Source organism: Dipteris shenzhenensis, chromosome 23, assembly GCF_047967505.1.
Source record: "Dipteris shenzhenensis isolate YYH24624 ecotype China chromosome 23, Dip_SZ_1.0, whole genome shotgun sequence".
NCBI classification, from domain to species: Eukaryota; Viridiplantae; Streptophyta; class Polypodiopsida; order Gleicheniales; family Dipteridaceae; genus Dipteris; species Dipteris shenzhenensis.
In genome coordinates, this window is record NC_141618.1 from 33,732,538 (window position 1) to 33,748,550 (window position 16,013).

At 41.1% G+C, this 16,013-nt stretch overlaps 1 protein-coding gene across 1 annotated transcript; it reads left to right on the top strand.

The window, feature by feature from the left end:
- The first annotated feature begins 768 nt into the window (after window positions 1-768).
- On the top strand, window positions 769-14,816 carry LOC147887285 (uncharacterized). Its single transcript, XM_087394267.1, has 8 exons — window positions 769-906; window positions 1,176-1,473; window positions 13,403-13,452; window positions 13,554-13,643; window positions 13,926-14,015; window positions 14,126-14,200; window positions 14,334-14,393; window positions 14,480-14,816. Exons 1-8 carry the CDS (start codon window positions 769-771, stop codon window positions 14,741-14,743), a joined length of 1,065 nt encoding a protein of 354 aa, XP_087250393.1. The 3' UTR covers window positions 14,744-14,816.
- Window positions 14,817-16,013: the final 1,197 nt, after the last annotated feature.

Here is a 16,013-nt window from a genome sequence, read left to right on the forward strand (position 1 = left end):
CCGTCAACTTATGTTTTACACCAACAATTGAGGCATAGATACGAAGGCTTGGGTACGCACTTGGGGTTCCTCGAACAAGGTGATACAAATGAAAATGTATCACAAGATCTTCATGATGAGCCTAATGAAAATGAATTGCATGACCTCAATGATGAGCCGATTGACCCCCCTATAGTCTTTGCTAGTGTTGATGAATTGCAAGGACCCTCGCTATTATGCAATCAAATACTAGAGAAGATAATTGAGTTCCAAGCTTTATGGGATGAGCATCAAATACCAATCAAGGCCCAAGATAAAATGCTTGAGCTCTTTTTTGGAGACATGGGTGGAAGAAGAGTAGGTAGAAGTGGAAAATGCAAGAAACCAAGCTTGAGTAAACTTTTGGTACAACTACCAAAATCATGGGATGGCACCCTTGATGGAATAAGAGTTCCTGCTTGTTGGGAGCAACTAAACTCTATGTTCAATGGACTTGGTATGATTCAATCTCAATGCTACAGACTATGTATCGGTCCAGATGATAATCGACATGATATTGAGCTTCTTCAACCTAGTGAAGAGGATGTGTATGCTGGAAATGCAATACTATGTTCTTGTCACGAGAATGCAAGGAAGAGAATCTTTAAACGTGATTGTTCTACATGTTGTGAGAAGTGTAAAAAATGTAATAAGCCAAGGAAGGATTTGCTAGCATTTGACTACTTGCCTATCGGTAAGCAACTAGAGCTCCTAGCCAAGAGTAAAACAAATTGTCATGATTTACTAAATATGTGGCGTAGAAAGGAAAGGTGGTTGGGAGAGGAAATAAATGCACAACCAGATAGTATATGTGAATTTTGGGACGGATCAAAATGTCGTGAGGTGCAAGACTTTTGGAATCCGAATGCTGAATATGAGCTGCCAATGGTTTGTGGAAACCCCAAATGCAACAAAGTGTATACCACATATCCAACATCATGTTTCTCAGAGGTTTTAAAAAGAGGATGGAATGAAGGGACACAAGAGTACGAGCTTGTATGTAAGCAGTGCCGCTTTTCCAACAAGTGCAAAAAGAAATCATGCAAGGTATACATTTCTTTATAAAACGAATATAACTTCTTCTCTTTGGTTTATAACTGTGCTCTCTTTGTCATATGTATTAAAAGATATTATATTAACAAGTATTTTAATCACAGGGTGATCCTCGAAACTTTGCACTTCTTCTCCATTGGGATGGTTTTCAAGCTTCTCGAACCACCCAAAAGGATTGTGGTGCTGTTGAAATTATGGTTTTAAATGGTGGAAAGAGCTCCATAATTGGAGTTCTACCAGTATTGTTTATACCATTTAGTTGCAAGAAAATAATTCGAAACTCAAGTGATACCTTTAGCACATTCTTGCGGCCTCTTATTGATGAACTAGAACAACTTTTCATCAAGGGGATTGATGTGTTTTACAACTATCCCGTGGAACAAATATTTGATGTTTCCTTTGGTAAGACTAAACTATGCAATCTTCGTGCAATGTTGATGATGGTCACTGGAGATCATCCAGCCCAGTGCAAGATAGGTTTATTCAAAGATGGTGGACAATCATTTTGTCGAAGGGATAAAGCTCAAGCCACTCTAGATGTTACTAATCCTTCATTTCAAGGGAGATATGTGTATGATGGTAACAGGTTTCAAGCTAGGTACTGTTATGGATAAAATTGTCTAAAGAAAAAGGCATTAATATGTATGTGTGCTTGTATATGTGGCAATAGTATAATAAAAATATGGTGTGCATAGGGCCCAAGGTTGAGGTGGCAAGGCATGACCATGTGCCACCCTTCCATGTAAGAGGACCCATAAGGTGTGTTGTACATAATCCATAATAGTAATATTATAAAATGCAAGGTGGCATGGCTCCACCATGTGCCACCCTCCACCTAGGCTGCATTATTTGAGTTATGGCTCAAAGTCCATGGGAGAAGCAATATAAAATAGGTGGAGATGGATATTATATTGAGTTATACCCTCCATATGAGATAGGCCCATGTGGGGGAGGTATAGAAGGACAAAGAGAGCTAGTTAAATACTCGTTAAATAATGGGGAAGTAGGATGAGGTGGCAAGATTCCTTGTGCCAACCCTCCACTTGTCCTCCTAGAGGTTTGAACATATTATAAAATTGGAAAGAGACCAAGGGAGTATCATAGACTTGAGATATGGGGCTTGATTTATGTGGAAAATTGAGGCAAAGGGTTGTCGCACACAATTGAGAGTGCGTAACCGCCTAGCCCACATGGAAGACTTTTCCACACACACCATGCATGTGGGAGGATACATTAATGAGGAGAGACCCCCTCTTTTGGCTATAAAAGGAAGGGGCAATTCCTTGATGGGACACGCTCATTCTTGTAAAGCCACCTAGCTAGCATTTTGATATTTCCCTCTCTTCCCTTCTTTCCAATAAAGTATGGTTCTCTTCCCTTGATGTCTACATCTCAACATTCCTCCTCCTATCATGTACATGCTTCTCTTCCCCCTCTCCCTTTCCCCTTGTGTCATAGTCTCCCTTTTCCTTCCCTCCCCTTCTAATTCCTTTCTCTCTCCTATGACATCCCTTCGCCCTCTTGATCTCCTTTTCTCTATGGCCTTTGAGCGTCGCCATACTTAGCCTCTAGCCTCTGGTCTCGAAAACTTTTCCGGCTAAAAGTTTTGGTGTGGCTGCTGGGATACGAATCTCCACGGCTGGTGGCGAATCTTCTTTTCGTACGGGTTACATCAACAAAACTATACCATCCGTGCTCTTTCTAAGCTACTGCGCACGCATTCGATTCGTGCGTCTCTTGCGCGACAGTTCTGTTGACCACCAAGGTTTCTGGTTGCGGACTGTTTCTCTGCGCGACAGTTCTCTGGTTGCGGACTGTTTTTTTTTCTGCGCGACAGTTCTCTGGTCGCGGCCTGTTTTCTGAGCCCCTGCAAAAGAGTAACAGCAGATCCCGCGCCCCCCCCTATCTCTTCTCTTCTTCTTCTTCTCTTTCTCTTTCTCTTCTCCTTCTCCTCTCCTCTCCTCTCTTTTTATTAAAGAGTAGGATTGGAACCCAAGACCTCCCCCTTCACAAAAGAAAGTCTTATCATTGGGCCAACAAGTTGGAAGTGGTAAAAATGTAATGATTTTTGTTCATATATTGAAATTGCGGGAGCTGTAACTCTCTAACCGCAAGGAGTTTGCTCTTGCTGTAAAAAGCAAAAATATTTCATTTTATGTGCTCTATCCACTTCTCTTGCTAGATCGCCAATTCAGAACTTCTCCAAGCTCACTTCACGGACGCACGCCTCACGAGAAGAGTGGACATTTATGTCACTTTTCGACGCGTTTAAGGAATTGGTGCCTGTTCCTCCGCACCTTACAGCTACCAATGCACGAGATGTCTTCCTTGATCTTCATGTCGACCTTCAACGGCTGATTGTCCAGTGCATTATTGATGGTGATGACGGGTGGAATGACACACCGTGGATGATTCATGGTGACGAACTACTGATACGCTGGGAGGATTTTGACTTTACTTCTACTCATTGTGCGGTGATCGAACTACTTGCTGCTTCAGAGGTAATCAAAACGGTCTCCTTCTTCGAAGGGTGGGATGCTCCCCAAGCTTGGGGAGAGATTTGGCGCATCTGCCTATTGATTCCTGTGGAAAAGCTCGTCCTGAATGGTTTATTTACAATCTCATTACAAAGGTTTCGAGGCCTCAGCTATGGTTGGTAATGTTTCGGCCAAGGAATCCATTTGTACCTAATCAGCCTTTTGTGCCTCATTTCGAGCTTCAAATTGTAATTCTTTTTGGGCTTAAGATAAACTATCAACAAAGAATTGCAAGTTTATTTGGTGCTGAACGTTTGGCTCAAGTGTTGAATTCTCCCCACCCTCTCCTCCTACCTATCTTGGACTACCGAGAAACTTGGGATGTCCGAATTCTCGTCTTGGTGTGATGACATCTTGGATTCTTCAATTTGATGGAGCTTACAAACCTTCGACCAAGGCGGCAGGTGTGGGTGTGAAGCTCACTTCGCCAGGTGGTGAGGAGTTTTGTTACAGCAAGTCTTCGCTCGCAAGTACTTGCAATCAAGCTGAGTACTCGGCGCTCATTTTTGGGCTACAAAAGGCACAAGAACATCATGCCAAGCAATTGGAGGTGCAAGGAGATTCTCAACTAGTGTGTAAACAAGTTAGTGGAAGGTGGAAGGTGCGGAGCAAAGGCTTGGTTCCACGACATCAACAAGCCTTGGAACTTTGCAACCAATTTGAAGAGGTAAAAATTCAGCATATCCCTCGAGCTCGAAATCTTGTTGCTGATTTCTTGGCACGTGAAGCTTGTATTTCAATCACGCATGACGCGAGTGGAAGCACCACCCCAACAAAGCCGCAAGCCACGAAGGAGGGTGATTGTTTGTAAGGAATGCAAAGGCTGTGGTCATCATGAAACTAAGTGTTGGGCATACTTGATACGAGTTCACCGACTTCGGAAGATCATCAGGAGGGTTCTCAAGGACATTGCTCAAAAGAAAGATGCCAGACCGCACACCCCTTGAAGAAATAGAATGGCGACTACAAGAACTGGAAGAAGCTGAAGGTGATGTGCAAGCTCTCCAATTGCTGACCTTTGTCATGGCATTCTTGTTTGCCTTGATGAACAACCTCATGCAACGCCGCACCTCTAATCCTCGCGTGTAATGATCAACGTGATATCATGAGGATTGGTCCTTTTAAGATTGTCTATGAGCTATTCTATGCTGAAGATTCTTCTCGTGTAATATTTCACACTACACCAGTCACACCCTACCCTGCCTATGTGTGCTTTTTGGATGTATCTTCACCCGATTTTCAGTTCAAGCTTCCTCTTACTATTGTTCTTTAGATAAGCCCCTCTTTTCTATCTTTCAAGCATGGCTGACATTCCCGTGTTTTGTGGACGGGTAGAAGAAAATCCAAATGAGTATCTTGTGGCTTTCAAGCGCCGTTGTGTTTCTCTCAACTTTCTTATAGAAGACAGATGGCTATTGGTTCTTCCCACATTTCTAGAAGGTTTGGCTCAAGTGTGGTATGAGAAGCAAGCCGAAGATGTTCGCCAAAGCTGGCCAAGGTTGACAGCAGCAATGATTGAGTATTTCGGCAAAGAAGAGGAGCCGAAGAATGTGTACCTGCAGGTGGCAAATTTGAAGCAGTCAGAAGGTGAGACGGCGCGTCGATATGTGGATCGAGCGATCGTGCTCTTGGACCGTTTGATTGCCACATAGGAGGACAATGCCGGGTTTCAAGCTGGAATGACTCAGCATGTGCTGGGCTACCTTGTAGCAGGAGCGAGTGATGAATTCCGCCTCAAGCTTAAATGGGAGAATCCAGAAACTATGGTGCTAGCACATGAGATTGCTCAAAAGTTTGATAAAGTTCAGTCTGATCCCGCTTCAAAGAAGATGATTGTCCCTCCGCAACCCCCTCAATTCCTGCAACAACAACCTGGGGGGTCTAACTCAGGGGCATACCCCCACCCCTCATCAGGGATGTATCCACCGCCTCCACCTCAGATGTATGGTCCTCCCTTAGATGCTTACCCTCAACAAGGTGGATATCCTCATCCTCCGCCTCGAAGATTTCCCCAGCCTCGCCCACGAGCCCCCCTCCTCTCTACTCCCCTGGCCCCTCCAACCAAAGAGGCCCCCCCTGCAACAGAACCTGGAGTCAATGACCTAGCCAAGGCCCTGAATGATCTTCGGCTTGAGATGGTGGGCATCAGAAATCAAGCCAACCGCCCTCCAAGAGATCGTGCTAATGTTGTATGCTACGAATGCCACCAGAAGGGTCATTATCGCACAGAATGCCCCAATATTCCAAGGGTGAATCTGTTAAGTGAGTCGGGCACGGAAGATTCTGATGTGGAGATCCTTGATCTCGGGAAAAGAACTCGTGCTACCTCGGACCCCTCTCCAAACCGTGGACCGAGCCACCCCAGGAAGAAGGTGTCCTTCTCAGAGCCCTCAGATGCTGAGATGGCAGACCCACCAACCGAGAAGACTAAAAGATCTCGCAGGAGTAAGTGGTCACCCTCGGATTTTCCCATCGGCTCAGGGCAAGAGGACTATTCGGTCGTTCAGGACCTTGCTCATCGGTCTTTGAGCATCACACTCCCTCAACTAATAGCATTAAGTCCTAAGGTGAGACGTGAGCTGCAGCAAGGTCTCTCAACAAGGAAGAGCAAGAAAAAGGGAAAGGTACGAGAGGTATCTTCTATCTCTGAAGAAATTGATCGGCACCCACACACAGTAGATGTCATCATAGATAATTGCCGTGTCAAAAATGTGTGTGTTGATGGGGGAGCTGCATGTAATATCATGGTGCCCCGCATCATGAAGAAATTGAATTTGAAATGTACAAGGCGTTCCTCCACTCGAATCAAGGTAGCAGATGGTCGACGACTCTCCACCATGGGAGTCATTGAGGATTTGCCCATCACTGTCAATGGATTGACCACCACTGTCAATTTCTATGTAGTCGACATTGAAGATACAGGCAGAAGTTACCCAGCCATACTCGGGAGACCATGGTTGAGAAAGAGTGATGCTGTCAGCTATTGGAAGACAGGACACATGTCTTTTGGTGCTTCGAAGGAGAAGATCCCAGTGCAACCGGAAGAAGAAGAGGAGCATGACAGTGATACTCTCTCATCCTCAGTGTCTGAGTCCATGGACGAATCAGACGGGGGGGAGGAAGTCTCAGATGAGGAAGTTTACATGATGGGGGTGTCTCCGACCCTGCCACCTGCAGAAAAGATAACAGCTAGTCCTCAACAGCTTGAATCAATGCTTTCTCCAGACCTCACTCCAGGTGAGAAAGATGAGTTTCTTGACATGTTCAAAGATTTCCCTGACCTCTTTGCAACTAGCTACCACCACCTTCGCCATGTGACTGCCATAGAGCACAAGATAGAGCTGAAGCCTGATGCAAAGCCTGTGGCTCAGAAGTATCGGAGATTAGGGCCCCTACAGACCGACGCTTTGCGCTCAGAGTTGCAGAAGCTTGTAGAGGCTGAGTTTATTGTTCCGGTTCACAATACTGAATGGGTTTCACCAGTAGTAGTCATCCCAAAGAAAAACAACAAGTGGCGGGTCTGCATTGACTATAAGAAGCTCAATGCTGCCACCAAGAGAGATCATCATCCTCTACCCTTTCAAGACCTCATTCTTGAGAAGGTAAGTGGTCATGAGATGTATACTTTCTGTGATGGTTACTCTGGGTTTTATCAAATCAGAATTGCCGAGGAAGATGTGCTTAAAACCACATTTGCCACGCCCTGGGGGACATTTGCATTCAAGGTAATGCCATTTGGCCTCACCAATGCTCCTGCTACCTTTCAAAGATTTATGCAGATGGTGTTTGCTCCTTATTTGGGGGATTTCTTGGAGGTGTTTTTAGATGATTTCTGTATATTCTCATCACGTAAGGAGCACATCATGAAGGTTAGATTGGCCTTCCAAAGGGTCAATGATGCAAATGGCAGTCTCAACCCTGAGAAATGCACCATTGGAGCCACTCAAGGGAGGTTATTGGGACATGTTGTCTCATCCGAGGGCATCAAGCCTGACCCTGAGAAGGTAGAAGCCATCCTCAAGCTCTCCCCACCTACAACCAAACGTCAGGTACGCTCATTTGTCAATCTAGCAGGATACTATCGCCGCTTCATTGATCGGTATGCTGCTTTGACACGGCCCATGACTATGCTATTAAAAGATGGAGTTGATTTTTCCTGGGATGAGGATTGTGATCATGGTTTTGCACAAATCAAGAATGCTCTGGCTTCAGAACCCATTCTACGCAATCGAGACTGGTCGAAGACCTTCTATATCAATCCTGGGTTTGGTGAGCACCCTCTGGCAGGTATTCTTCTCCAGCAAGGGGAGGATCGGTTCATGTACCCCGTTCGATTTGCTTCTCGACAATTGCTCGACACTGAGCGACGCTATTCAGAGGCTGACAAGCATGCATTGTCCTTGGTGTTTTGCATTGAGAAATTTAAGCATTATGTGGCTGGAAAGTCCTTCTTTATACTCACTGGCACTGGTCTTGCAAAGCAGGTTCTTCAATCACCAAATCCCATGGGCCGGCTGGCCAAATGGTTGGCAGTTCTACAAGAATATGATTTTTCTTTCAAAATTGTAAAAGGGGGTTGTTCCAACTTGAAGAATGCTTTGATTGATTTAGAGGAGTGCCTTGATGTAACCCTTGTAGTAGCCATAGAAGTTGGGGATCCTTGGTATGGTGGTATCTACAAGTTTTTGACTGCTTTCTCCTTTCCTTCAGAAAGTACTAGCTATGAGAGAAAGAAGATCCGCAGAGATAGTAGGCGCTACACCCTCCTTGATGGGGTGTTGTATCGTCAAGGCATGGATGGGGTACTTAGACGAGCCATTGATGCAGATGAAGTGCCTAAGGTATTGAAGCATTATCATGATGGATTTTGTGGAGGCCACTATGCCACTGACTATACAGCTAAGAAGATTTTACATGCTGGATACTATTGGCCGACCTTGTTCAAGGATGTCACTTTGTATTGCAAAACCTGTGAACCATGTCAATTCTTTGGTAGGAAGGATTTGCGTCCTGGGCAACATCACCCAGTGATGTCCATCCATCCGTTTCAGAAGTGGGGAATAGATTTTGTCAGGCCCTTGCCCATGACTGCCCGCAAAAAGAAGTATCTTTTGGTAGCCACTCAATATGTCACTAAGTGGGCTGAAGCTATTGCCCTCTCTGCTGCAAATGACAAGGCAGTTTCAAATTTCATATTTGAACGTATCTGCACAAGGTTTGGGACACCCATGGAGATAGTCTCTGACCATGGGAGTCCATTCTTAAATGAAGCAGTGGAGTTACTCATGGATCGCATGGGCATTGATCATCACACTTCTAGCATCTATTATCCAGCCTCCATGGGTCAAACAGAGCGGACCAATGGCCTCTTGTGTAAAACCATGGGAAAAATGGCCGCCGGGAACAGGAGCCAATGGGATCAGAAGGTCACAGAAGCCGTGTGGGCTTACAACATCACTCATAAAACATCCACAGGTCACACTCCTTTTGAGTTGGTGTATGGTACTGAGGCAGTTTTACCACTAGAGATAGAGATTCCGGCCTTGAGATTGGCACAGGAACAGAGGATGACAGAAGATGAACATGTTGAGGCCAGATTGATACAACTTGAGAAGTTAGATGAGACCCGACGCCTTGCACTACACCAAACAGAGATCCAAAAGAATCGACAAAAGGCCCGATTGGATGCTAAGGTTCGCAAGGGATGGGAAAGACACTTTGCTGAGGGGGATGTTGTGCTATGCTTTGATAATAGATTGGACCACCAAATGGATAAGAAGTTTTTGCCACTGTGGGCTGGTCCATACAAAGTTATCAAAGAACGTAGCAATGGGTCTGTACAAGTTCAGGAGCTGCATGAACCATATGGCAAGAAGGTGATCAACAAACGTTACCTCAAGCCTTTCTTTGTGCGTGATGGGCCCAGGCATGGAAATGCTGTGCATTCCCTGCCTGGGGGGGGGAACTGTTATGGATAAAATTGTCTAAAGAAAAAGGCATTAATATGTATGTGTGTTTGTATATGTGGCAATAGTATAATAAAAATATGGTGTGCATAGGGCCCAAGGTTGAGGTGGCAAGGCATGACCATGTGCCACCCTTCCATGTAAGAGGACCCATAAGGTGTGTTGTACATAATCCATAATAGTAATATTATAAAATGCAAGGTGGCATGGCTCCACCATGTGCCACCCTCCACCTAGGCTGCATTATTTGAGTTATGGCTCAAAGTCCATGGGAGAAGCAATATAAAATAGGTGGAGATGGATATTATATTGAGTTATACCCTCCATATGAGATAGGCCCATGTGGGGGAGGTATAGAAGGACAAAGAGAGCTAGTTAAATAATGGGGAAGTAGGATGAGGTGGCAAGATTCCTTGTGCCAACCCTCCACTTGTCCTCCTAGAGGTTTGAACATATTATAAAATTGGAAAGAGACCAAGGGAGTATCATAGACTTGAGATATGGGGCTTGATTTATGTGGAAAATTGAGGCAAAGGGTTGTCGCACACAATTGAGAGTGCGTAACCGCCTAGCCCACATGGGAGACTTTTCCACACACACCATGCATGTGGGAGGATACATTAATGAGGAGAGACCCCCTCTTTTGGCTATAAAAGGAAGGGGCAATTCCTTGATGGGACACGCTCATTCTTGTAAAGCCACCTAGCTAGCATTTTGATATTTCCCTCTCTTCCCTTCTTTCCAATAAAGTATGGTTCTCTTCCCTTGATGTCTACATCTCAACATTCCTCCTCCTATCATGTACATGCTTCTCTTCCCCCTCTCCCTTTCCCCTTGTGTCATAGTCTCCCTTTTCCTTCCCTCCCCTTCTAATTCCTTTCTCTCTCCTATGACATCCCTTCGCCCTCTTGATCTCCTTTTCTCTATGGCCTTTGAGCGTCGCCATACTTAGCCTCTAGCCTCTGGTCTCGAAAACTTTTCCGGCTAAAAGTACCCACCTCCCAAACGCTCTTTGACTGAAATGGTCGAGGCCTTGTCACAATCAAGAAAAGCCTTCACACAAGTAGAACGAGAAGGAATACTAAAGACTGCTGGATTATCTGGAGAGTCCATACTATGGAGGTTATATGATCTCTATGGTTTTAATTTATCATTGGACTTAGTATATGACGCAATGCATGTTTTTTCCTTGAATGTTTTTAGCAAATATATCACTTCACTCATGAGAGCATCAACCAATGAGACCAAAAGAGCGATAGACTCTTGTGTTGAGGTAGTAAGTAAGATTGCGCCTTCATCTATTCGGTATGGGCGATGGCCACATGTTCCAAGTAAGCATCATGAAAGCTTTAAGGCTGAGGAGAACCAAAAGTTTATGCAATGGTGCCTACCATATATCTTAAACAAAATAGAAGGTATTCCGAAGCACTTACATGACTTGGGTATTTTGTTGATTGATATTGCACATAGTTTCTATAATTATAGCCGTGACAATGGTTGGTCAAAGGAAACTATGAAAACAGTACGTGCTTTACTCCTTGCTTGGAGAGTAAAAAAAGAAGAGTCATTGGGAGCAAATTCTTCACCATTAGAGCATGTTGCAGGTTCGTATACCATCTTACTAGATGTAAACTTGTTGAACATTTGATGACTAGTGTTCTTTTGTATCTTTGGTGTAGTCTAACCAAATTCTCTTATGTTTACAGGCAATGCGGAAATATTAGATGATGTTTATAGACATGGGATGCATGATGTATTTTGGTGCTATCTATTTGAACGCCTGGTTTCATCTTATGTGGGTGTCAATACCAATAATCGAAATAATGAAGTAACATATGCTCACTTCTATATGAGAACCCATTTTACTAAGGTTTTTAGTACCATGCAAGAAGAAATGGATGGTCTCATGCCACATGAAAGGTTGTTAATGGAGGTACATGGATCTATTTATCTCCCTGATGGTTATGAAACAACCAATCAAGAAAGTCCATCATGTCATTCAATACATGAGTTTGGACTTTTAGAGGTTTCTTCAATCATGAAAGCTAAGGATTTTTTGAGAGTTCTTGTCATGCATAATGGAAATCTTCCTTGCTGCAAAATGATGAAACTAAAAGGCATTCCAATAACAAGGAAGAGAAGAGTACATCGATTGCTCTCTCAAGAAGAACAAAAGTATCTTGAACAACTTTGGTGTACTGAAGTGGGTTTTCTTCAAGGACGTCATGTCACAATATATCAAAAGGTCTTTTATAATGGTGATATTTATAAGGTTGGAGATGATGTAGTGGTAAGAGTGGATGGAAACGATGCAACGGAAAGTGTAGGTCATTGGAAGGCACACATTAGGGAGTTCTTCTCTATACAACGGGATGGAGAGTATATGGTTTTTTTTAGTGCAGAGTACTATAAGCAATGCATTACAATGATAAATGACAAGGAGCATTTGTTGATAGACCCAGTAACAGGAATGAGTGTATTACAAGCTCAACGTCTTCCATACTATTGGGATTGTATAAGATCCATAAGTTCTTTGTTGCATAAGTTTATGCCTTTGCCTATTAGTAGTAAACTTATTGCATATGAAACAAAAGACTTGGCTCAAAGAACGCGGCTATTGAAAATAGGTGAAGTTGGTTGTGTGCCTCCTTGGTTGGAACATGATGATGTTGTGCTAGCACGCATTGATGTTAGTGATTTGAATAGTCAATTCCTACATGCTGTGATAAGAGCAGTTGATTATGAAAGGAAGCAAATCATGCTAGCATGGCTGAAACAAGATCACACGCATGAGAACACATGGAAGGTTGATAATGAAGAGAGCTTTTGGAGGGACTGGAACTGTTGCATCATAATAGTACCAGGATGGGCGGTTATCAGTAAGAGGAGAGTAGTGTCATCTAATGGTGAATCTTCTTATTTACCTATGGTTTGGATATCATAATAATACCATGATATCATTGGGTATGCATGATGCATTTTCATGCAAGCGAGAACAAGTAAGAATAATTATTCTTTTTCGTTTATTACTTATAATGCTCTTTTCTTAAATAGAAGAAATATTCTTATTGTAAAAACAAATACTAGCTATTTTTTTAAATTTTTTTGCTAAGCCTTATGGTTTTATTGAATTGTTGTTCAGGCTAGAGTTTATTATGTCTTCTCCCGATGTACCGAATTTGGAATCCTTATTGGAAACTCTCTCTCAACTACAAAAGACAGTAGAGCAGCTAAAGGGAAATAATACTAGCTCTTCAAAAAGATTGCATGTGGTAAGCTCCATGAGTAAAGAGATGTCCAAAATGCCTCAACGATGCACAATGCAAACAAATAGTGGTGATGTATCTTTGCTAGAGATTCCTACTTATGATCAAATTTTTTGACCCCCAAAGTTGGCAGATCATGAGTGTGGCATGCTCTATGGAAGGGATTTTTTACTACGCCATTGCAGGGATAACCAAAATGTGACTTACTGTAAAAACCATCGTACAGTGTAGTTGTGGGTCAAAAATAATGAGATTATTATGGATTTACGGCACAATAAAGATGAACAACAAAAAATCAAGGATTTTATTCAAGATAACTATGATCAAATTTTGCCACTTAAGTTTCCCGGAGCTACATACTTTTGGAAGCAAGAAGATGTTTATATGTACTATGTTCGAACAATGCAAGCAAGCCGAAAGTACAAAAAAAGAAAAAGCATCACCTCTTCTGCGGGCTCTTCAGTGGGATCTTCTATGGTAATATCTTTCTTCATAATGCAAATTGTCTATTATGTTCTTCTTTTATATTTAAATAAATTCACTATATTATAATTATTGCAAGAAATAATTGGTGCATTATTTGAGAAAGAAGAACAAGTTTTGCAGGGATATGTAAGTTTGATGATTTATTTTCAAATTTGTATAGTCCCTTCTATACGTTTAAGTCATTATACATGTGTTAATTCTTGAGCATTTTATTATAATGATGATAGGAGGAAGAACAACTTATAGTAGCTGCATCTATAGAGGATCATGCTCCATGTCAATATGACTTGGAACACGGTAGTGAAATGTTGGTTCAGGTTTGTATCACATATTTCATATACATTGTAATTTATACTTATTTTCTTGTGAATTTGTTTATAAGAATTATGTAAACTTTGTTAGGTAGGAGAAGGTGTTTATTGCCCAAAAATGCCACAAGAGTTAGCAACGACTGAAGATCATCATTTTTCAGCATCTAAATCTTTCATGGAGTTATTGCAAGAGACAGAACAGGTTGGAAAATTGATTATCGTTGCCATTTTATATTATATCAGTTGAGTTTAATATGGATATCTAATTAGTATTTTTTAATGATTTAGGTTGAGGATTTGAATCAAACTTGCGTTCATGAGACTTCGTTAAATCCTGAGGATATGTCAATTGCAAGAAAGAGCAAGCGCACACCAAAGGTATACATTATACCTCTTTATAACGGGTTTAATGTTAATTCTTATGCATTGTTTTTTTTTCGTTTGTCTCACATGGGAATCTAGAACTTAATATTTATTCTTCTTTAAAGTGGAGTGAGAAGATGAAAAAAAACATGCAAAAAATGAAGGCAAGTAAAGCTGCTAAAAAGCAACAAAGACTGAAGGTATTTATTATTTTAGTTTTTCTACTTTAAATCATATATCTTACATGTAAAATCATGCATACATATTTGGTAGTTGGTTTCCATTTTACGTTATATAAAAGATTACTCTTTACTACTTGTTTTCCTTTCATAGGAGCTTAATGCCATCCATGTCGAGAAGGACCTCGATTTTTGTGTTGATATGTCTTCTCAAGTAAGCTCTTTTTTTAAATATGATGCATTCTTCTTTTTATAAATTAGTAAACAAGGATTATAATATATTTTTATTGCTTCTTTCAGGTTGATGAATTTTGTGAAGAGGATCAAGAGACAATTCTCTTGAAGTTTTTAGAGATACATACTATTAATGAAATGTATGCGTCTCTAAAGACTAACTACAACATTATCAAAAGAGACCCTACTTTCCATGGACACAAAACTGAGCATAGCTTGCCTGCAATGAGGAAAGCTATAGTGGATTGGCTAGTTTTAGAAAAAAAAGTTATTGTAAAGAAGCATGAAGACCACATTTTGAGTCTTGATGATGTACATGTATCGGAATGACATGTGTGCATTTAGAACAATTGGATGAACTCTATTTTTGGATGAACAATTGGATGCATTTTGAACAATTGGATGAATAATTCAGTCTTAATGATGTACATGTATCGGAATGATACATGTGCATTTTGAACAATTGGATGAACTCTATTTTTGTTTCTTGATGTCCAATAAGTATGCAAGTATTCATGTTGTTTAATATTTTTATAAAGTTTCTTAGTAACTAGTTGTTTCTTTCTTTCTTTGAAGATGAGTTTGCATTCTACATCTTGATTATGCAGTTATCTTTAATTCATTCTAAATGTCACTTTACATTTTTTAATACGATGTATATGGAAATTTAATTGTGTGAGTAAAAATTGATTTTGTAATATATAAAATTTATCAATCTCAGCTTTTACTACATAGATAGAGTTACTATAGTGAATCTATTATATAGTAACATTCTAAAAGTCTATATGAAAAATGCTTGGTTTTACTATATTGCTAAATTTACTAGAATTAGTCTTACTAGTAAACTTAGAATATAGATTTGCTATATAGTAAAAACTTAACTATATAGTAAATTCTTGTCTATATGGAAAATGCTTGGTTTTACTATATTGCTAAATTTACTAGAATTAGTCTTACTAGTAAACTTATAATATAGATTCGCTATATAGTAAAATCTTATCTACATAGATACTCCTTGGTTTTCCTATATACAAATTTACTAGATATAGTATATCTAGCAAATTAATGTTAATCATTTGCTATATAATAAATTACTTACTATATAGACAATCTAGTAAATGTTCAGAATTTACTATTCCAGAATTTTGCTAGATACGTTCATTTGTATCTAGCAAAATACCTTTTTTTTACTATATAGACAAAGGTTTAGAGTTCCTTGTGCTTCTTGCTATTGTAGCTCCCGTAGAACCTTATCGCATGAGGAGCTACTATTTGGCATTGCTCCTATTGTACTCTACTGCTGTGTATTGGCATTGCTTAGCTTGTCTAACTTGCCTAAGTTCGGCAATGGTCTACTTGCTTGCATTACTCCAGCCGTCAGCTTATTGGAGGCTCTTGAATTGAATTCTCAGAGGCCTAAAAGGCAGCAGTGTTGAATATCCAAACCACCTTTAATCTAAGTTCTTCCAACAAGGAAGAATGAGCACACATCTCTCAAACTAAAAAATATTCGAGGCTTAGTTCAACCTAACTCTGATACCATGTGAAAGTGCAGATCGTACTAGCCTAATCTACCACTCAATGAGAATAAAGACCAAGT

Excerpts from the sequence above, each read along its gene's own strand:
- LOC147887285 (XM_087394267.1), top strand. The coding sequence starts at position 769 with ATGTGGCGTAGAAAGGAAAGGTGGTTGGGAGAGGAAATAAATGCACAA. Across the intron at positions 907-1,175 it reads CTGAATATGAGCTGCCAATG|GGTGATCCTCGAAACTTTGC; the intron begins GTTTGTGGAAAC and ends TTTTAATCACAG. Across the intron at positions 14,016-14,125 it reads AGAGCAAGCGCACACCAAAG|TGGAGTGAGAAGATGAAAAA; the intron begins GTATACATTATA and ends TCTTCTTTAAAG.